This window comes from Hipposideros armiger, unplaced genomic scaffold (assembly GCF_001890085.2).
Source record: "Hipposideros armiger isolate ML-2016 unplaced genomic scaffold, ASM189008v1 scaffold_160, whole genome shotgun sequence".
NCBI lineage: Eukaryota > Metazoa > Chordata > Mammalia > Chiroptera > Hipposideridae > Hipposideros > Hipposideros armiger.
The window spans coordinates 656697-679994 of NW_017731510.1; the positions used below are offsets into that span (position 1 = coordinate 656697).

The 23298-nt window shown below is 39.8% G+C and overlaps 1 protein-coding gene across 2 annotated transcripts in view; it reads right to left on the reverse strand.

Moving 5' to 3' along the window:
• The window catches only part of SACS (sacsin molecular chaperone), an 83197-nt gene that overhangs the window by 30033 nt on the left and 29866 nt on the right, over positions 1 to 23298 (reverse strand). The window contains exons 1-5 of one of the 2 annotated variants that reach the window (XM_019651440.1): positions 14302 to 14528; positions 14021 to 14171; positions 8412 to 8499; positions 7434 to 7519; positions 4359 to 4470 (exon numbers count right to left, since the gene is read on the reverse strand). In XM_019651440.1, coding sequence (XP_019506985.1) covers positions 4359 to 4470; positions 7434 to 7519; positions 8412 to 8499; positions 14021 to 14171; positions 14302 to 14312 — 448 coding nt within the window. In that variant the 5' untranslated portion in view covers positions 14313 to 14528. Of the gene's footprint in view, positions 1 to 4358; positions 4471 to 7433; positions 7520 to 8411; positions 8500 to 14020; positions 14172 to 14301; positions 14529 to 23298 lie in introns of those variants that run through there. The other variant, XM_019651439.1, reaches the window with a different exon arrangement.

Here is a 23298-nt window from a genome sequence, read left to right on the forward strand (position 1 = left end):
AATAATCGCCTTGTAAGTGTTTGTTTTTGTTTTAGTTTTTGGCAGCCTCTGGATTTTTCTATGCAAGGCATTATTTACATAATTTAAAAATTTGTGACAAGTTTTTATAAGCACTTCAGAATACCACCTTGTCTCCAAAGGAGCTCCTTCAAAAAGTTGTAATTCTGCACAAAATATTTTCAGAACTCCACTTTTTGAGACTTATCTTCAGAATCTCTCATATTCTTTGAATATGTTCAACTATAGTAACCCATATTTTTAAAATAATTAACATTTTATTTGAAAAAAATCATTGAAGTATAACATACATACAATGAAGTTCAAAGTTTTAAGTCCACTGCTTGATGAATTCTTACAAAGTGAAAAACCCTGTGTAACCTCCATCCACTTGAATTACAGAGAACATTCCAGCACCCAGAAGCCTCTTCTCACGCGTCTATAAATTCAAGCACAGGGGATGTTGGCCATAGTTTGTTATACAAAAATGGCGTGACTGCTATGTGTGTACGTCAAAGCAGGGTTGCGAAAATCGCCAAGACTGCCAAGGTTTTTTATTTGAGAGGAACAAAGAAAGCACACAGTGGTCAGAGTGGGTTCTAGAGCAGGTAAGTTTGGATCTCAGAATGAGCTCTACCGCTTCCAACTGCATCACGTCAGGCAAACTAAGGTCAGCAAGGCTGTTTCGTCATCTGTAAAGTAAAGATAAGAACAACATCCACCTGCCAACAAGAGCTGAGATCAAATGAGGTCATCAAAGGAAGGCTCAGCACAATCCCCGGCATAGAGCAGACACCTAAAAAGTCAGACATTATTACTGTTATAATCATTAGTACTACGTGGTACTGTGAGTCTTTACAATACATACTCGTATTACAGGAATATTAACAAAATAAATATCTTATACCAATAGCTACCTATAGCTGGTTTAAAAATGGCATGTGGCAGGCAGCGCCTGGTTCTATCTGCTCCAAACGTCCACTAAAAATATCTATGAAGACAGAAATGAGGACATCAAAAACTCACAATACTGAACACCGGGACTGAGAGTGGGCCTCCTGCCAGAATCAAAAAACAAAACAAAACAAAACAAAAAACTCACATAATTACGAGGTCAATGGGAGGCAGTTAGAAATCCAGCAGGGGACACTCCAGGTAGCCAGCAAGGAAGCAGAGATGCCAGCCTGAGGAGAGCCTACCCTCCCTCCAGCTGCCAACTGGACAACTGGGCAGCCGAGCCATTGCTGCCTGAACGCTTTTGTAAAACACTTGTGAAATTACAAAGTAATGGACACTTGGTTTTACAAATTCAAATAAAGAAGTGTTTCCCATGAAAAAGAATTTCCGCCTCACTTCCCACGCTGCATGGTTTTCGACATGTGCAAACTATTTCCCATCTTTCAATGCAACTAGAAAGAAGGAAAATGGGGAAAAACACCCCGTAAGCAGTGTCCTGTCGTCCGCTGGCTGTCGGAGGTCCCCTCGGCCCTGGCTCAGCAGCGTCAGGATGGGCGGTGCACACACAGCCCAGCGCAGCCAGATGCAGCCTTCTCAACTGACATCTGCACCTGGCATGCGTAATCTAGTTATTATTTAGGGTTTTTAATCAAGGTATAATTCTGATTATACTCATCCTGGAATGAGGTGAGATGCTGTATATTTTGCCTTTGCTCCAATCTACCTGAGTCTCACTGACTCCTTGCCTGAGATCAGCTTTAAAATACTCCACATCTATCCTAACCAAAAGGGTGTGCTCTTGGTTCTGAGAGTGAGATAAGAAAAGAATAAGCATCCTGAGGAAAAAAACAGAAGGTGACCTGGGAAGGAAAGGGTTAGCAACAGGCCTGCAATCTATTTTCTCCTTTTCAAAAAGGAATACCCAAGCAAGAGAGATATCCCAGCCAAATCTCCTTGTAAACACACTAATAGTGTTTACTAGCAGAAGAGACCTTATCTAGTGGATGCTTTTAGAAGGTTGCATATTACAAATAAATCTGGAATTTATAGGTGTATGAGGCATAATTCCCTGTGAATGTCCCAAGCTACATAATTATCAGAGAACGCAAACATGTTTTATTACTGAAATAGCTCCGTTTGTCTAAGCGAAGGTCTGCGTGGGTCACTCAGAGGCCAAGGTGTGTCCTAACACACATGAAAGGACCCAGGAGGCGCTGGGAGTCCAAGACATTCCCATGCTGCCTTCACCTGTGTCTGTCTCCTAATTAAGCACATACTTGAAATCCTTAGTACAGTGTGAAACTGGGTGAAATCTCTTATTCTTTGGCAACTGATTTGATGAACTGAGTCTTTGTCATCTGATTATATGAAAAGGAACACAAATAAGTTGGACTCAAGAGTTCTCATTTGCAAAACTAGGTATCAATAAAGGGGAAAAAAAACCTCTAATCCACAATGATGCCAGCAAAGACCACATTCATATCCGAATGCAAGAGAAAGACATTTTCAAATATACAAGAGCGTGTAGGGCCCTCAACAAATATTTGTTAATGATATCAAAGATCATTTTCACCTACTTTATGTCTAAGTGTATTTTAAATTGGCTAATCAGGTATCTCTTTAGAGATCCTATATCTATATACACTTATGCACAAACTCAGCTAAATAATCTTGCTTCAAATCTTTTTTTAAACGAGGTGAAGTCAAGACTGGAAGCAAAAACTAGTAGATGTCAGATAGAATTTTGAAGCGAAGTATGTCTAGGATCTCTTCACATTCTCCCCTTTATATAGTTCTATAGTACACACTAATAATTAATATCAGTATGACACCAGGCATAAACCATTATCACATGTATGATCTCATTTGATCCTCAAAATAACTGGGAGGTAGATTTTGTTCTTATTACCAAGTATGGCTGAGCACACTGAACTTAGGCAAGGCTCAGGAATCTGCTTAATCACATTGAGTAATATGAGAACAAGAGCAGCCATTCGATACACCGGTGGAGACGTACAACATGGTAGCCTTGGTAGGACCAGGACTTTAACAAAAGCCCCTCACATCCACACTTGAGTTTTTCAACAATAGTTACACTAAATTACAGAATCTTAGAACCAGGAAACCTTACTGGTTCAATCCTCTCATGACCAACGAAGGTGAGACGACCTGCCCAAAATCACCAAGGCGCAGGAGTTAGGACCAGAATAAAAACCTCCAATGTATTGTCTCACCACATCTCTTTACAAAACAAAAAATGCAATTTTCATATCACAAATTTGACCTAGGAATAAATATATCACCTACAAGAAATGCTAAATATTTAATGTTTAAATATTTAACAATAACATTGACACCCTCCTAAATCACAAAACATCTCTTTAAAAATATATGACTTACATCTTGTGAAAAACATGTCCAGGAAAGTGAATTGATCCTGCCTTTTTTCAATAACTATCATATATAGTCATTTGAAATCGTCCTATTGACTTCAACACTGCACCAAAAGTTATAAACATTCTTTTCAATACAACACTTCAAAGAGTGGGACTGACATGTCAGGAGTCTATTGGTTAGTAGTCTATTCTCTTACTGTCTTTCTTTTCATTTTCCTTATTCCCTTATCCCCTTCAAAATTTCTTTCCACCCCACTAAAATCCTTTAAGGGTACTCTAAAAGCAGAAAACAATACACAAAAGCATAGCTTCTTACTTCAGAGACGTGTTATATATATGGAAAGGGTGTCCTTTTGTCTTGCTTATGATATAAAATACTCACAAGTTGACTAAATAGAACAAGAGGCTTATGTACAGTTGACCCTTGAATAATGTGGGGATTAGAGGCACCAATACCCTCACCCACAAGTCAAAAATCTGCATATAACTTTTGACTCCCCCAAAACTTCAGTCGTCCCTCAGAATCTGTGGGGAATTCGTACCAGGACCCTCCTGCAGATACCAAAATCTGAAGATGCTCAAGTCCCTTCTATAAAATGACACAGGGCAATGTACATGGTTGGCCCTCCGCAGTAGCTGATTCCCAACAGTGGATCGAAAACATTTTTGATCCACATGAAGATATGAAATCCAGGGATACAGAAGGCCAACTATTTATTGAAAAGAATCCACATATAAGTGGACCCATGCAGTTCAAACCCATATTGTTCAAGGGTCAGCTGTATTTACATTGCTTGTTACTTTGAGTTTCATGATTTTTTTCTTTGCTCTCTAAAAATACTACCTAGCAGAGACACCTGCCCACCAAAGGCTGAGAAAAACATCTAAAGAAGTGGAGTGAAATGTGCCAAGAAGTAAGGTACAAGTGGTAATTAGACTATCCACTAAATAAGGTACTAAAAATCACCTGTGAATACATAAAATTTGTTCCTAAATATTGACTCTTACCCTGATATTGCGCCATATCTTTTGACCAAAGCGTTTCCGTTCCATATTGAGTTTCATCATATAAAAATTTAACTTCTGTGGCCCCAGCATCTTCTGCGTTCTGAATTAATTCCTAACCAAGAAATACACCAAAAATAATATTTAATAATACAGTAATCTACTGCCCATCTTTGCATTTACCTATACTATTTAAAAAGTAATTCCATTTAAGTAAAGGTAATGACTTGCATTATTATTGATAAGAGCTGGCGAGGATACTACTGAAAGTAATTGTTACATACATATAAGAGTATGGTAGTAAAGATCATGAGTCCTTCCTTCTTCAATTACACATGCCTAAAATGCAGTTTTTAACCTGCTACCTCTTAGCCTCTAAATACAAACCCTGAGGTTGTTACAATTGTCTCTTATTTACAATCAACCCAAAGGCTTCGTTCAAATGAAATTGTAACTCCATTTCCAAAAGCTGCACAGACTGTTCTGTCATCTGGGACAAGTACCTTGTTTTTGAGCAGTTACCAAAAAAAAAACAAACAAAAAAAAACTCTTATTTATCATTCGCTCGCCAAACTTACCTTCTCTTAGAAAAAGTCTATCAGTCTGTGTGTACTGGTTGGCACAGTATGCTGCATTCTTGAGAACTTGAGATATGAACATGTCTTTCTCCTGTACTAATTTGAAAGTTTCTTGAAAGTCAGGATTGACTTATTCCTTTCATTAAAATGGTAGTAAAAGGATGATGAGTGGATGGGTGAATGAGTGGTCAAACCTCTGTAATGTAGAGGGAAGGGCAACCTACAAGATTTACACCCATCGGTAACCTCAAAAAAAGCTTCCCAGTCTCAACAACCCCAATTACTCTGGCACATCTGCCAAAACCATGCTGGGAGCTCCCAACTCTGAAATAAAAGTCCACCTCCTAGAGCCAACACCATAATGATCAGAACTAGAAATGATCTCCAGAGATGTTATCTCCTTAGTTTATTCTGGACTTAGTCTGAAATACAGAAAAGCCAACACATGACAATTACCTGGATGAGCTGTGACTTAGACCAAACCAAATCAAGCAGTTATTTTAAATGGATGGGTCTTCACAAACACAATAACTCACCCTATATTATTGTACTCATGAATCTGTTACTTTGGGGAGAATTATTATTTTTTTTTTTTAGTTTCCCAGCACCTTGGCATCACTAAACTGGAGTGGAAGGTGGTAGGAAAGGGTAAGAACAGAACAGGGCTTATACTGATACAACAGCAATGCCAAGAGCGAAGTCTTTATCAGAGCAGAAAGGTGACAGTGCCCACATTAAGTGAGACGCCTCTAAGACCGAGTGAGGAAGAGCATAGGACTGAGATCAGGAAAGGCGCTCAATTCACCAGGTGCACATCAACAGGTTGGGGCGTCTTATCCCACCTGCTGTTCAACCCTGAACAGGCACATTTGACCCACGACCTTATCTACTTTCTTAGCAGCTATGAATTCCTCCTATTAACATAACTGCCTATTTCTCATAGGATTTCTAAGATCTTATTTAGTCTAACAGAATCCCTAAAAATTAGCATCTTATTTACATTAGGATATTACAATATAAAAGATAGAAATAAGAATTAATAGGTAGCAAAAAAAAAGAATAGGTAGCAAAATACAATGTTAACTTACAAAACGATAGCACTTTAGAGGTTTGATCTTTTTTTTTCATTTAGATATCTATATGTCATTTATGTGTACTTTAGGGAGCAGAGATGAAGACACTGGAGATAAAAATCCCAAGTCCTAGGCCCCAACTATCATTCTCAAGTTGAACAAAAAAATAGGATGGGACGCTTTTTCTCAGGGGATTCTGAGAAGAGGAAATAAATGTGTCAATTTGCACGTGATCTTGGGGAAGTCATTAAAAAAATCTCTGGACCCTTCAGCAAACCTCACAGGTGTTTTCTGTGATTTCTAAGATTCCTATTTAATCTAAAATGGCCAGATGCTACTGAAACATCCAAGGAACAATGATCATATTGAACTGGCGCCCACTCAAATATATACAGTAAGCCATGTGGAAGGATGGAGCACCAGCTGTTTGTTTGCTACCTGTCAGAATGCGCAAAGACCTCACTCAGGATCCCAGTCACTCACCTATGAATTCATGAGACCCTATTCCTGTCACCGGCAACTAAATCTTCATTTTAAATTTACTCTATTCCCCTCTCTACCCCCATAACCACACTCTTCCCATCTTCACTTCCCTAATAGCTCAAGATAAAAATGGTTTTCAGATTAACTTTCTGTGAACCACTGATGCGTACTCTGAAAGAATACATCGTCATTACTAAAATCACTGATGATGCAGTAATCCTCAATGAGTGCCTAGCCAAGTGTGACTAGACCTCGTCCTTATTCTCTAAAAACTTACCATCTAAACCAGCAAATATGAGGGCTAATATAAGAAGGGCAAAAACATTAAATAAGTTAATGAGAAGGAGAATGCATAACTGATCTACTTTTACAATTAATTAAGGTTTCTTACTAAGCTTAAACACAAAATCTAATTTTTGCAATATCTTCCAAAATTGCTTTCTTTTATGATTGTTCAAGCTTTTTTTAAATGAGTGTATTCAAACTATCATAAATAGATATAAATAACTGAAATAATTATCCTACTAAACTCTCCCAAAAAAGCAAACCTCCAAACCCAAGATCAAATAGGTGTTTTCATGGCCCCTGAATGCAGGTTTTCTGTGTTATTTTGTTTATGTGACTGGTTGGTCAGTTTGTAATACCACTGCACAACATTTAACATAAATTCATAAAGTTACATTATATATTTAAATAAAATTACAAAAACAGTGCTTGATTACAGCGCACAGCAGCCTAGCGGGTTCCTCTGCCTCTGAAACCTCATATATTTACATTGACTGTATCGTCAACCCATCCCATCCAGCGATTCAAAGGGCACTAAATACAGCCATGCAAATCTAGATGAAATTTTTAAAAATATAAACACTAGCAAGACTTCTAAGTAATTTTACACCATCTCATTTTTATCAAAGTAAATTCACACACGTACACACGTGCCCTACCTTGAGAATCTGCCCTCCTTCCGGGTATCTTCTTAAAATGTCCTTGAGAAAATCAACAAGTGGAGGAGTTGTTTGACCAAATCGACCTAAAATAAAACCCCACGGCCTGTCACCAATGTGATATTTGGTTCCAAGACATCATAAAATTATACAAGTTACTATTTCATGTTTTACTGCAGCTCTCTGGCATGAAAAGCTACCTGACTAAACAGATTCGGTAGAAAGTAGAGTGGATTCAATTTTATCAAATCTCAAGATTTTTTCATTAAACTACAAATTCTATTTAAAAAAAATGTTCAAAAATATACTAAATGTCACAAAAGATTATGGATTCAAAAATAAAGAGCATGAGGGGGAGGGTGCTATTTTCTAAAACAACTGAAATAAATAAATGGTGTTTTGCTGCTAAATTATATGCCAGAGAAAGGGGTGCCGATCATGCCATTCTTTATAGTCTCAAACTCAACCGATGTTCTGACTGTTCTGAAACTCAGCGCAGCCACGGTCTGAATGGCTGTCCAGTTCAAATGCCCATAAGTCTTTCCTAAGCTAGAGATTCTTAGAACTGACAGACCAGGTTACCTTTAGCAGTGATGGGAAAGTACAGGGAGAACGGGGGGAAGGGAAGTAATTTCTTAGATGCATAGAAATTATAAATATATATATATATATATACAAATATATAAAAATCTGTATATAGAGAAAAAAGAAATCTGTGCTTAAAAAAACAAAATCATCACTATAAACTTGTTTGCATCATTTTGATACAACTATGCACTAAGGCCAAACCCCAGCTGTTCCACAGATGACCATATCCCACACATGCTTACAACTCCCTAGCTGCATCGGCCCTTGTTTTCCTCTGGCCCTCATACCCACTCACCGCACCCCAATGGTATATACTTGCATTTCACTTTTAAAACACAATCTTAATTCAACTAAGAATGGCAACTTCTCCTGGTAAAGTCAGTGTTATACCTCCCCCTTTTAAGCCTTTTGATTGAAGGTTTACAAAAAGATGACAGTTTTTGGAAGTCAGCTCTCCAATCTTGATCCAGTCAGATAACTGAAAAAAAAAAAAGAAAAGAAAATGGATGAAAAGCAATATAGTTCCTAATACTGTAAATTCATAACTTTACCTTAACTTTTTTTTTCACTTAAGAAGTAATGCTCATTGACTGTTCTTATGAGGCAATACGTTGCTCTGGAGAGGTGGATATTTCAAAGAAAAGAAATTTCGTCAAAAATTTTATTTAAAAATTTAAAGGATTTTTTTCCTTAAATAATTATAAAGATACATATATTTATGCTTTAAAATTATTTAAAATTTTTATGATGAATTAGGATCATCAACAGAAACAAAATCATTCTTTTGATCAGCATTTCCAAAGTGTATTGCTCAGAACAGAGCTCTAGGTGATGTCAACAGATAGTAGAGAGGAAATGTGTTTTAAAATACTTGGAATAATCTGGGTTTTAGGGAATTTAATATATTAATATGTATTGTAACTTTCTTACAAAGGATTATACTAAGCAATATTTCACAAATTTTAGCAGCACATTTTTTTATATTTTCTAAGAGCATCTTACAGGATATTGTTCCTAGAAACACACTTGGGGAAACACTGCTATAGATGCTGCTACCAAAAAGGTGTGATGTAGAAGGAAGGGACAAATAAGGACTCCAACCTGTGACTCTGCTTTGGTCTACAACTTCCCTGAAATTGGCTTCCTAAAAAACACCTTGATACTCATTTCCCTTGTGACCGTTCTGTTTCTTACCAGGGTATAATATGTGTGATCGTGAGCCACAGAAGCGGTGTAATGAGCGCCGTAAGGAAAATAACCCCAAACCAGATCAACCTTCTCCCCAGCAGTCAACTTTTAAGTGTTGCTCTAGAGTGACCCCTTACAGGTCAACCGTCTGCAAAACATGACTCAAAAGCTAAGAGCCACCTTTGTTTGTGCCTTATGCTTCCTTGTCAGGGTGTGAAGGACATCATTTCCCATGTCAAAAATTCAGCATTTCCAACTGTCTACTACCCATCTCACACTGGTAACCTTCAAGGTTCCTACAGCTCAACCTGTCAAAAGATGACCTCCCTGGCTTTCCTTCTGATACTTACCTCTCATCCTTCACTTTGTATCTCAATTACTAGTGGCACCTTCTACCTTGTCACTGAAATGGGAAAGTGCTGGGAAAAGTTCTCTCTCTCTCAAACCACATGTCCAATTAATCTATGGGTCCCAGCATGTCCATCCCCAATTTCTCTCATAGCTAATTTGTTCTCCATTTCCAATTGTTCAGACTCTCCACATCTCTGAGGTTTTATAACAACCTCCATCTGGTCTCTTCACTTTCTGTACCTCATCTTCATTCTAGTCCCCATTTCCAAAATACAAATCTGAACATGTGGTTACAGTTCCCAGTTTATAAAGCACTTTCCATACATATTCCCACTGAATCTTAGAGCAAGCCTGTAAAAATTCCTTGCACAGGAAACAGGACTATGTATAATCACAGCAGTACTGTTTACAATGAAAATTTAAAAACCCAAATCATATAACATATTGATACAGTGGAATATTATACAGCAATAAGAAATCAATCAACTAAACTGCACATAAATTTGGGTGAATATTCGTAACATAATATTGAGTGAAAAAAAATAATTCCAGATTACTACATATAGAATAACAGCCTTCTTATAAAGTTCATAAGCAACTAAAAGTAAATAGTATATTGCTTAGGTTATATACTTAGGTTTTACAACACACATATACATAGGTCTGCATACACACACACACACACACACACTTATGATAACACTATTAAAACAACTACAAAAAAGGCAACAAAATAATAAACACAAAGGGGTATGGGAAGAGACACAGGCATACAGGCTGGGGAGAAGCACAGAGATAAATATTATAAACTATCAACAGTGTTCTAGTTCTGTTGGATGATGTCATCATGCTTGTTCATCATAATTAATTACTAAAAGGAAGCCATGTATGAGCCAAGGATTACTAGTCCAATTCAGTATAGCTAAGGTATTCAATACATTTAAAGAAAAGAAAGGCAGGAAGGGAGGAGGAAGAAAAACTATAATGCAGGAAGAAGTTTCCAGGTCTTAAAGAGGATTTGAAAAGGAAGAAGATGCAGAATAAACTCTTGTTAGTTAAAATAGACACAACTTGCTATGTGATTCTGACAATGAATGTTTTGGTCGATTGTTATCAGTGGCCCATTTACAGGGAAGAGATTCTCCCAAAGAGAAATCATGCAGCACAGATAACCTCAGCAGAGCTGTCTGCTTTCTCCGCCCAAGCTTGCCAAGATTTGGGGGTTTTGCTTGGGCCTCACTCTTTTCTGGTCCTGAAATCACTCCAATCAAGCCAAGCAACACTGGCCCTATTCATCTCCAAAGGTAATAAAATCTTCAAAGTTGCCCATGTCAGTCTTTGTATTTTGTTTTAAAACAGTGATTATAAAATGATTTGAACATCTGGCTCTCTGTCCATGCCAGCCTCGGCCCCCTCCCTTTAAAACCTCAGATATGCTCATTTCCATTTACTATAACACAATAACGCTCTCCAAATTATTAAGCAAACAATACAATATCAACTGCAATCTGGATCTGCCAATACTCCTTCCTTTGTTCAGTTGTCAAGGACACAGGAGGTTCTCAAGATTCAAGAGCTAAGAAGGAGGACATTTTTGGTCAATCAAAAGACAGGAAAGTTAAGTGATATTTCCAACCTGGTTTGAGACCCAAACATGTTTGGTACAGATCAGGAAAAAGGATCAGAAAGATGCACAGCTATAACAAACAGCTTCAGTCTCTGGGACAGGAGGTAAAGCGATGAACTTGCAAACTCCAGGCCAGGAAAAGCAAGAGTCAAGTGGAAAGGGGATGGTATATGACCTAGAAAGACTGAGGACTAAGTGCCTCCTGCTAGCTATGTCCAATATCGACCAAAACCAGTGAGTGACAAGGAGCTGCCAACAGCTTTTCTTTCTTGCCTACCCTAAACTATTTAGAATTCTTGCCAATAATTCAAATCTCAAAGATTCTGCGCAGCATTAAATTGAAAAAGAAAAGAAAACCATCTCTGTGAAAGATTTGCTTATATAACGGTGACCCTTTTTAATGGCACACATTAGCATTACTAAATTTACCAGGTCAGAAGTCACAAGCCTGTCCTCTCTGAATCCGGAGAGAACGGTGCCCTCAGCTTGTTTTCTGGGTGAGCTACAGCCTTGACTTTGACATTCATTTTTAATAGTTTAAGCTCTTCTTCTCTGTTTTAAAGAACTTTACATTTCACTTTTTTATTGATTGACACCCTAACACATTCTCTGTGGTGGAGAATAGTAAAAAGTCCATTGACTTTGGAATCAGACAGACTTGGGTTCAAAGCCTGATTTGATACTTCATTTCTGAGTCTTAGCTTCACTAGTCTGCAAAATGGAGTAGTAATAACTGACTCCTGAGGTTGTTTTGAGTAGTAAATGAGATGGTATAAGCCAAATACCTAGAGCAGTGTGTGGAACACAGCTGCTCAACAAATGTTAATCATATGCCCAATGTATTCACAAAGTACAGGTGAAATGTGCTGAGAAAGTTACTTCCCAAAACAGTATCTCCAGCCCTAACCTCTCTCCCTTGAGCTTCAGCCCCAGATCGGCTGCCTGCTGACTATCACTCTCTAGTCTAGGCGCATACATAGTAGACCTTAGAATTGGTTAGAATTCTTCTATCCCATTCCTATTAGAACCAGGAAAGCAGATTCTAACACATTAATTAATTTGGCCTCTGTTATCGACTGGCAGTACTGGAAGTAGGATCTGGGTCACCTACCTCTTTGTGCATTTTTCTAGATGCTTTTTTGATGTCCTGCCATCAGCTGAACCATATGTAAAAACAAACTGGTCACACCACCTTCTCTCCAAAATTAGATCCCCCTCTATACTTGTTTATCTCTGCCAATTCAATCATTATTTTCCTGATCTGATGCAAGACTTGTGAACATCCTGGGCAAGTCCTTCTTCCTTATTGTACATCCAACCCCCTCTCCCATCCTGCCGTCCCCCACCATCTCCAATTGGTACCAAACTGCCATAATTTTGTCTTTTTCAAAGTCTCCTATACACCCTTTCCTTTCAGAGTCACTTCTACAATTGTAGTCTAGAACCTCATTATGTCATACTAGCATACATTTCCTAACTAGACCCCCCCCACCCACCACCCACTCAATCCCAAACACTCCCCACTCCACTGCCACATTCACTATCCCACGCCAATGCTTTGCATAGACATCTCCAAATACATCCTAATGGCAAGACCCCATCACAGCTGAGCCTTTGGGTATAGCCACATCTAGGGGACAAGCTGACAAAGCAGAACCAGATGAGTAACCAAAGAAGTGGGTATAGAACCAGGAGAGTAGACATGGGAAGGTTAAAAGATAGTGGTAGGCACAGAAAAAAAGGTAGAGTGATGAGCTTTGCTCCTCAATTCTGTACAAAGTCCTCAATCAAGTCACTGTCTACATGCCCCAAAACACCTTGGGGAATTGGTAAGAAGGACTGATCTGTGGAGGAACAGAAGAACAGATCAACTGGAAATCTGGATCTAAACAGGCAAGAGACCAGATAGTAGACCCAGGTACACAGAATATCAAGGTCACATTAAGGGATCAAAAATCACAGGTACCCAGTACTTCACCAATATTTGTACCAGATAATAAGGAAATCTAGTATGTGTCATTCTGTGTGGTTCAAGTATTCCTCGTGTACCTGTTCCACTCTTTCTTGCCTCTTTTAAATCCTAGAAATGATGTTCTTTTATCACATAAAAAGTAAAGATATTTATTAGGATAAAAGAGTAATTTTCAGTAACATATCTCCATAACTCCTCCTTTAAGAGAACTGTAGTATTTTCACCCATTTTAAAGTATATGATAATATGAAACACTCCTATTTTCCAAAGTTTTCATGCTAAAGTTCTGATCTGCTAAGTCATTCATTTGCACCTTTTAAGTTTCAATATAAATTTACTCCTCAAAATAATAGCTTCTATATTAAAGTATGTCTGAAGATCCTTTCAATTTCTGATTCAAAACTGGAGGGAAACTTCTAAGGCATAATAAAGGTGAAGACATTTACCAGCATTCCAGTTAAATGTATAACACAATTAGAAAAACATGAGTAATGATTAAGTCACTTCAACGGTGAAGTCTCTAAACAAGCAAAGAAACAAACAAAAAACCCTCTAGTTATAATGCCCACCAAAAAAGTATCTTAATTTCAGGAAGTGAAGATTCAGACAAAATGTGGGAGGGGGGAACACAAAGTTGAAATGGTAAATCAATAAAAATCACAGCTAATGATAGGTACGTATTTACAAAGCATTATTTCCGGGTGATCATTAAATGAGCATCTATCTGTTTTCCAGGACACAATAAAACCCGTTCAGTTTCACTATCGGCGAGCCTGCTAACTAGCAAATCGATGTGCTAAAACCCTCAGCACAGACGGCAGGCCCATCGTCCTACTGAGGAGAGGGGACGCGGGGCCGTACCTCCCTGTCGCCGAGCCACAGTCGCTGCTCCGACACCGGGAAGCCGGTCTCAGCCAAGATGCGCTCCTTAACGTCGCGCACGGTCCAGGACTCTAGCACGGCCACGGTCCTGCAGCCCACGCAGCCGGGGAGGACGGTCACCCGGAGCCACCTGTGCGAAAGGCAAAGGGACTATCAGAGGGGGCCACGTGGGGGCCCGCGCCCGCCCAGTGCACGCCCCATCGCCCGAGATCTGGGTTGCAGGGACCCTCGCGGCCCTTGGCCCAGCTGGGCGGGATTACCTGTCCCCCATCGCCGGCGTCCTTCCTCCCCGCGGGTGCACGGGCGCCCGGTCACGACCCGCCCCGCCGCACCGAGAGGCCCGGTACGGGCCTGGAGGGCGGGATCCTCATGGCGCAGACCGGCGCCGCCCCAACAGGGCTCAGTCGCAGCCCCTGGAGCAGCCGCCTGAGCCGTAGTGGAAACGCGAGAGGAAACCGCGGCCCCGCGGGAGGAGCCGACAGAGGCGGCGCGCTCCCGAGCAGCAAAGGCCCTGGAGGCGCCGCCTACGGGCACGCGCCCGCCTGCAAGGACCTTTAGCGGAGGAGACGCCCCGCCCCACCCGCCAGGCCCCGCCCTGCCCGGACCGTTAGTTGGGAAGCCGCCGGGTCCTCTTGGCCTTGCCCCACCCTGCTTGCTTGTGCTGCAGCACCAGGGCCGAAGTAACCTTAAACACTTAACCATATATGTAGAACGCACATTTAGAAAAGATGCATTTTCCCTGATGGAGTTCAATAGTGCTATGAAATGCAGAACTAGACATTTCTAGGGCCTACATCTCCGTCATCTCTGATGACCTTTAATCTCTGGAAGCATCTTTATTTGGATAAGCTTTATGGTGGTTTCTTAGACACTAGAGGGGACCGTGGTGATTGCAGAACACATGTGTCTTCCATGGTTTCATTTCCTGTTTATTTTTAAGGCACAAAAGTAGGATCAATGATTCAGTTTGCTGGAGAAAGGAGTAAAATAGGAAAGTAATAGATGAGAACACACATAAATATATCCTAGGACATGTTAAAATAGCCATATGTCTTTAATTTTGGCAATATTATGTTATTGGTACCCTATTTTTTCCCATCACACCTTCCTTGAAATCAGAAACTTGAGTCTTTGATGGGATTGCCCCCAAGTAACTAACGTTGCCTTGTAATTTAAAAGCATATGTGGTTTGATGAAGTCTCAGAAAATGATGTCAGTACTTTCCTCTGGCTTATTTCTCATAAGCATGTGTGAGACACATTGAAAAAAAATGCAGCATTACGGCCACTCAAAGGCTAAGCTGTGAACAAATAAATTTGTGTGTTTTTTGATTAAATACCCTGAATAGAATTAAATTTTAGTGTTGACCCCCCCCTCAAAAAAATGGTATTAAATACTGGCTTCCAATTATCTCTTTTCCCCTTCCTCCACAAAAAATATTACTCAGAACTCATTATCAGTAATAAATACAAAGAATGCCCTTATTGCTGCTCCATCCCTTTCTTCTAACCATATTTAAAAGAGAAAGTGCTGTAGGTCTTTCCCTACTTGGGAGAAGTAAGCACGCTTAATCAGTTAGAGGAGAATATGCTATTTCAATATAAAGATCAGGCCAGAAAACCCTAATGGATGCATATGTACTTCTTCAATCAGACAAGACTACACAAGCAAATGCATTAGAATATCAACACGTGGAAAGAATGTACGCTGTCACCCCTCTGTTATAGTGACCCAGCACACCTAGTCCAGATCAAATCCTTCACACCTAAATCCTTTAATAACCCCCTCCCCCAGATCTACCTGCGTCCTATTCTCTATCCTAGCATGTGGTGACAGAGGAACATAAGTGCTGAGTTGAAAACTTGAGCAACAAAGAATAACCTTAATGGAGAGGATTTCACAGGAAGCAGATTTGGCTAGGGAAGGAGGCCGATCATAAGAAGCTTTGAACAACTGGAGTTTAAACTACAAGGAGTGATCAAAACATACAGTGAATGTTTATATTAAAAAATTATTATAATAAAAGACACATTGCCATTAATCCCCCTCAAAATACTCCCCCTGTCTTCAAACACACTTATCCCATCGTTCTTGCCACTTTCTGAAGCAGTTCTGGAAGTCCTCTTTCGTGAGTGTCTTTAGTTGCGCTGTCGTGGCTGCCTCGATGTTCTGAATCATTTTGACTTTGGGGAAGAGCCAAAAGTCACATAGTGTCAGATTCAGTGAATGAGGTGGATGAGGACATGCTGTAATGTTTTTATTTGATAGAAACTGCCCTACCAGAAATGATGTGTGACACGGAGCATTTCCGTTGTGATCACAAAATATGGTGAATGCTGCTGCCGTGTGCCATCCAACGAAAACGCAGGGATCTTCAATGTGGGAAGCGGCGAGTTGAGCCTTAATAACAGTGTGTGACAAGTTTCAGCTTGTTCGGTGCAGTCAGTCAGGTGTGAGCTATGGTTGAGAGAAGGTGTGTTTTAAAGCGTGCTGTAAATCATCCTCCATCATGACAATGCTCCGTATCACACATCACTTCTGGTATGGCAATTTCTGTCAAATAAAAACATTAGGGTGTGTCTTCATCCACCTTATTCACCCATCTGGCACCATGCAACTTATGGCTCTTCCCCAAAGTCAAAATGATTCCGGACGTTGAGGCAGTCAGGACAGCGCAACGAGAGACACTCACAAAAGAGGACTTCCAGGACTGCTTCAAAAAGTGGCAACAATGATGGAATAAGTGTGTTCAAAGCAAAGGGGAGTATTTTGTGGGGGATTCATGGCTATGTGTCTTTTAGTGTTATAATTTCTTTTATTTAAACATTCACCATATTGTTTAATCACACCTTGTATACTCAGAATACACTTTAAAGGGTTAGTTGGCATGGGAACTACAAATCTGGAACTCAGGAGAGATCTCAAAGTATAAGGACGTAGATTTAGCAATCATTTGTCTAATCATTCAGACAATGTTTATTAAAACTCCTATGTCCCAGATGGACACATTTCTAAAAGACAGAAATATGACAATAAACAAAACAAAGTCCTTATCTCATGCTTTTATTCTATGGAAGAAAGACAACAATAAACAAATAGACAAATAATATATCAATTCAGCCTATGGTGTCAGCCAGGTAGGGGTAAGTATTATTTAAAAGTGGGGGGAAGGAAATGGGGCAGGGTAGGTTTAGGGAGTAAAGGAGCTAGAATGGTTATAAGACTCCTTTCTAAGAAGTGACATTTGAGGCTTGAATGAAACACAGGAAGGTGAAAGCATCCAAAACATCTTATGTGAGAAGAAAGGTGGGCAGAGCAACTGATGTAGTTCGTGCTTCCATCATCTTTGACCTGGATCTGGTATCATCACCTCCTACTTGTTCTGCCTCCTCAATTCCCCCCCTCTTCAATCCATTCCCCAACCTGCCACACAATCTGATTTGGAATTGGTATCTGTTTTGTTTACTATGGTTTCCCAGGGCCAGGAAGAGGCCCTAACACAGAATAAGAGTGCAATAAATATGAAGAAAGGAAGGAAGGAGTGAATGAAGGAAGGAGAGGAAGTGAAACAGGGAGGGAGAGGGGGAGGAAAGAACAAATAAATAAATATCTGGAAAATAAAGAAAAGTAGAAAAAAACCTCAAACATTATTCACAATTCTAACACCCTAATACAAACAACACTTTTCTACATTGTCATTAATTTAAAGGTTTTTAGTATGATTACAATTATGCTATGGGTACATAGTATTTTTCAATATTTATATCACTGTGTAAATCTCATCTCTAATAACTAATTTTTAATAATTCTAATTTTCCATTGAGAAGAAATATCTTAGGCTTCTTAAACCTACTGATACTTACATGGGTATCTTAATTTTTCAAAAGTGCACAGGCTTCATTAAATATCTTTGTTCATGAACTTCCTCCACTATTTAGGATGAGAAAGAAATTTGCAAAAAGTCTATGAAATATTTAGCTGAGGCTTAATTCATTCTGCAGGAACATAGTATCAAATGCAGCCCAGCAAGAAGCCAGAACTTCAGTCCGTTCTTTTAGAGAGAGTCCAAACCCAGTAAGAAATGGGGAGTCATCCGGCCACCCTTTGAGCCTACTTCAGTTGTCAGGATGGGCAAATAAAATTGTTTTATTGCACAAGATGGGCTCAGCAGGACAGAAGCAGAAAACAATGGTATTCACTCCCATGAGTCCTGCTTTAACTTGTCCTGGTGCTTCTTTCTTTCCTTTTCTGTGGATGACATACCCAGCATAGCATGGGCCCTCGCTTCCTCATCATTCTTAGCAGATAAAAATCTTCCAGTCTCTTCCAGTCCCTAAAATGGACTCATTTAGTACTTGAAAATCCTATCCAATGTAATAAGCAAACACCAGCCCAACTCAATGTAAACAATTTTTTAATTGTAACTGGGCTCCCTTTATTCCAGTCCATTCTCAGCCTCACGCACCATGTCAACTTCAGTGTGGAAGCATAGCTCAAGGCTGAGACTTAACTTCCCCTAAAACAATGCTTCATGATTTTATGAAAAGGAATGTGCCTAACAGCATGTTTTTGGTCCTAGGGAAACAATAAACCAGTCCCTTCTGGAGCACGTTCACCAGTGATGTAAAGACAAAAGTCTAACACGTCATTATTCCTTTGTATAATGATAATGAGTCAGCACAAAGCTATTGATCGTGACAATAGAAAGATGAGGATATTGTGGGCATGCCACTCAGTGAAGTCCTAAAGAATGAATTAAATCATAAGCCAAGTAAAAACAGGAAAAAGATCTCCAAAGAAGGGGAAACGGCACCTGCAAAATCATGGAGTCAAAGCATTGCAATAAAGCTGAGGAACTCCCAGCAATTCCGTGTGATGGGATCAGAGGGTGGAATTCCTATGACGGCATAGAAAACATGATCCTAGAGGAGTCTGCAGGACTATGGCCATGAAGTCTGTTTAAGCCACATACAGCACAGTTACCTGAAGGGAATAGGGAGCCACTTTCAGACTTTAATCGGGTCAGGTGATCACAGTTACATTCTACAAAGATTCTTCAGGCAGCAGGACTGAGGATGACTTGGAAGGAAACAAGAATTAAAATAAGAACAAAACCAAGAAAAAAAAAGGTATCTGAGGTATCTGTGAGAATAAGTAAAAAGCTTATAAGAAGGAAATCAACAGTACCAAGTATCACATAGGTGATGTGCCCATAGGATTTGACAGCTAGGAGGCCATTGTTGACTTAGTTTTGTGCTCCAGAACAAGAGTTTCCCAATGACTGTAGGATCAAGTTCAAGTTATTCTGCATGGTATATAAGGCCCATCACAATTTAGCCCCAGTCAACCTTGTCAGATTCTCCTGAGGTCACCCCACTATCCACAATACAGTCTGTCTCTATTACCAGCTGAGAATAATATGTAACGTGTACGGAATACTTACTATGTGCCAGGCACCTACTAAAAGCTGTATGTGATTTAGCTCATTTGATCTCCCCAGCAACCCCGCAAAGTACATAAAACATCAATTTTCAGATAAAGAAATGAAACTAAACATCTTACTTGTAGTTCTACAATTGTAACAGGGAGAGCCAGGATTTGAACCCCAGGTAGTCCAACCCCAGAGCCCAAGCACTATTAAATATTAAACTATAATATTTACAAAATACAACCATTTCATATTGCCTAGCGATCCCCATGTATTCTACCTGCCTTGTCCACACTTACCTGCAGCCCTCATCATTCTACATCCAATAAATCCCTAAGTCCTAATCTTAGAATCACCACCCCCACAGCTTCTTTCTGTATAACTTGTCCATTGTATATTCACACTGGTATTATATCAAGTATCACATTTTTATTATAATTAATTTTTATTCATTGCAATGGAAGCACCTTCACATTCCTCTTTATACCATAAGGGCCTAGCACAGAGTAATATTCAATAAATGTTACTAAGACGTTTGAGAGTTGAATGAATGACTGCATATAGGTAAATAAAAATTTCACTTCTAACACCCATAAACAAGGTTTTGTTTTGTCTTTGGTTCTGTTCAAAATGCTTTTGGCTGCAAGTAACTGATTACCTGACTAGCAGCAGCTAAACTGATAAGGGTTTGTTTTGCTTTCATGTCAAGGAGTCTGGAGGAAGACCCTTCCTCAACAGTATCAAGACCAGCATCTCAGTGAGGTTTAGGGACTTTCTCTCCTTGTCTGTCATAAAATGGCTAATACAGCTCTAAGATATTCATATTCAATGTAGGAAGAAGGGGTGAAGGGAAGACAACAGTTCTATCTGCTTTATCAGGAAAATAAGAATTTTCTCATCAGACTTCTATTTCTGTCTTATAGGCCAGAACATTTATCACATCCCAACGCCTAGCTACAAGAAAGGCAGGAAAAATGAATAGTTATCTTTGTTAGCCTCTATAATAGAAAGATCCAGCAAGAGAGTAGGGATTTGTAAGTGATTTTGGATGAGCCTATAACACTATAACATTGTTCTAATCTACATGGCAAATTTATTTTTAAAGTGTCTGAGAAATATTTGAAAACAATGTAACTGGTAAGTTTTTTTAAAGCCTGATTAGTGACATATCAAGACATTTTTTTAAAAGGATAATGAGGGGAAATATTTTACCCAAGGAACCTTTCTTTGCCTTGGGATGGAAATTTGGGTAAATCCCAGGGATTTTTCTGCTCACTCTTATGACAGTCCTGATGTCACTTTAAGTTACAAAACATAATTCCAATTCTATAATTGGAATAAATCCATCCAGAATCATTAAATAAATTTTAAACTTCAATCTTCATTCAAAGGTCAGCTTTCTCCTTGCTGCCAACATCACCACCTCACGCTAAGGTGTATAGTCAGAGGCTGCCTGCCTTCCAGGAAGGAGGGGTGAGCAGTTTCTGCTCTCTCCGTTTCCCCATATCGCAGCTGAAATTTGCCCCCAGACAGCCCAAAGCGGTGAAGACAGGAAAGGCAGGAAGATGGGCTATTCCTACTTGGCTGAGTGCTTTGGAGCCCTGTGGGGCTGGCAGGTAAGTAAGCTTTCCCTATCTCTTGTGGGGCTCTTTGGAAAGCCCCGACACAGAGGACCTCTCTGCTAAGGTCCTCATAACCCCAGTAAATGCATTTTGATACCAAGTGGCCACTCATGACTCCTTCCACAACCTTGAGGAGTCCCACCTCACCTTCCGCTTCTTGTTGCTCTGACCCTGGCCCCCTCAAACACACCCTTTTGAAGAGGCCCCAGTTCAACCCTAACCTGAAGCTCTGCCACTTAGTTCAGGTGTGGTCTCTGGAAAATTCTCTCGTATCCCTCACCCAAGAAGCTTGGGCAGTGCAGGCCACTCCCTCCTGTCGCCTTGGAGCGCTGTATGCAGTATCCTGTGAGCATATGTCTCAAGTCCTCTGTGTGGCTCACCAGGCTTGATGTGAAGGAGATGAGCCCCCCAAACCTGTCCACTTGGCAACATCTGCCTCCAAAGAAATCTCTACCCAACTTTCCTTCCCTCACTACTCTGGCTAAGGAGATCTCCATCGTGGAACTTGGTAATTGTGTAGAAGAGGGCAGTTCTGTTCCCCAAACACTTTCGTATATAATATCACTGTCAAAACTCAGGTAGGGAGCACTTCATTTTAGCACTTTTTTTTTTACCTCAGATATACATTAGCCATCAGAACAATTCAAATTGTGTTCTCATAGAGCCCAAGAGAAGAAAGAATATGAATAACATGTAAATCATCAAAAATATATGTGATATAAATATAATATATATTCATGAATTCGAAGTTCAGATACCACAGCATGTCAGAACTATAGCAGTTAAACAAAATGACACTCAGCTCCTATGAGGCTCACGTTTTTGTAATGGGAGATAGAAAATAAATCAATACACAGATATATAATATGCAAACTAGAAATAAGTCCTATGATGAAACATAGTGGGCAAGGAATAGAAGATGACATGGGTTGGGGTACTATATTATGTGGAGGTCATCTGAGAAGAGATCCAACTAGGATAAGTGAGAAAACATATGGAAGGAAGTTTGAGGATGATGTTGGTGATTGTGAAAACACAACTCTGATTCAAACATAAATTGTAAAGCTCTGATTTCTTCTCCATAAAAAAGAAAATCAGCTATTCTACTTTATTCTCCTTAACTCACCTCCCATTATTACTGTAACTCTGCCTAAAGTGTTTAAAATTAAAATGGTACTCGTATCAGAATCCTATATGTTTAACCCACTACAAATGTCTAAGTGGAGTATCTCTTCTATAGTCAATAAAACTACCGATTTAAGTGAGACATTCTTCAAATTGATCAATATTTTGTTTAATATTGGTTTTGTTTTTCAATTCACTCAATGAGTATTATTGCTTTAAAGGAACGCACTTTATTTTTGTCCCTATTCCCACAAGACGCTGGTGTGCACAATCCTCGGCATGTAGAAGGCAATCATTACAGTTCTCTGGCCCAAGTTCTTTATTAAATGTGGAGAGGATTATATAAAATAACGGCCATAAAATATTTAACACAGGGCTTTGCACATAGTAAGTACCTAAAGTGTTGTTTAATATTATTTTAACTCTTTTCAGCCCCTGCACCCCTGAAGCGAGTCTTTATGAACCTGAACCATAATGAACTGTGATCACTGATGGAGGCCAGCTGCAGGGCTGTCAGCTGTCTGTGCCTAGCAAGATGCTGCACAAGCTGAATGAGGAAATTGCCATAGTCCGGCTTGTCCCGTCACATCCTAAAACGCCTCATGCAATTATGACAAGATAAGCACATCAGTGGGGGAGGAGTGGAAGGTAGCACCCCAGACCCATGACAGCAGGGCAGAATGGGAGGTTAGGTGGTGCCGTTAGCAGTACTTTTACTTCAGCTAGAAGAAAGCCATGCATCTCTGCACTTATCTCGTAGAGCCTCTTCCCTTTGGCCTTCTTCTCTTCCTTACCCCTGTGTTACTTATCTTGCTATGTTTGAAAAACCCCTCCATTACAGCTTTCTATTGGCTTCACCTGACCTTGCAATAACATAAGTACATTTTCCTAAGTCAGGCTTGTCAGCTCTCCACTATCCTTCACTTTAGGCTCTTAGGGGATCCCCACGCTTCCCCATCCACCTCCCTACAGCCCTCCCATTACCCGTCCGTTCTGGCACCAACATCACGTCTCCTCTTTCCTTTCCTAGGCCTTTCTGGAAACAACCATTCAAATACCAGTACTGTTTTGACAAACAATTT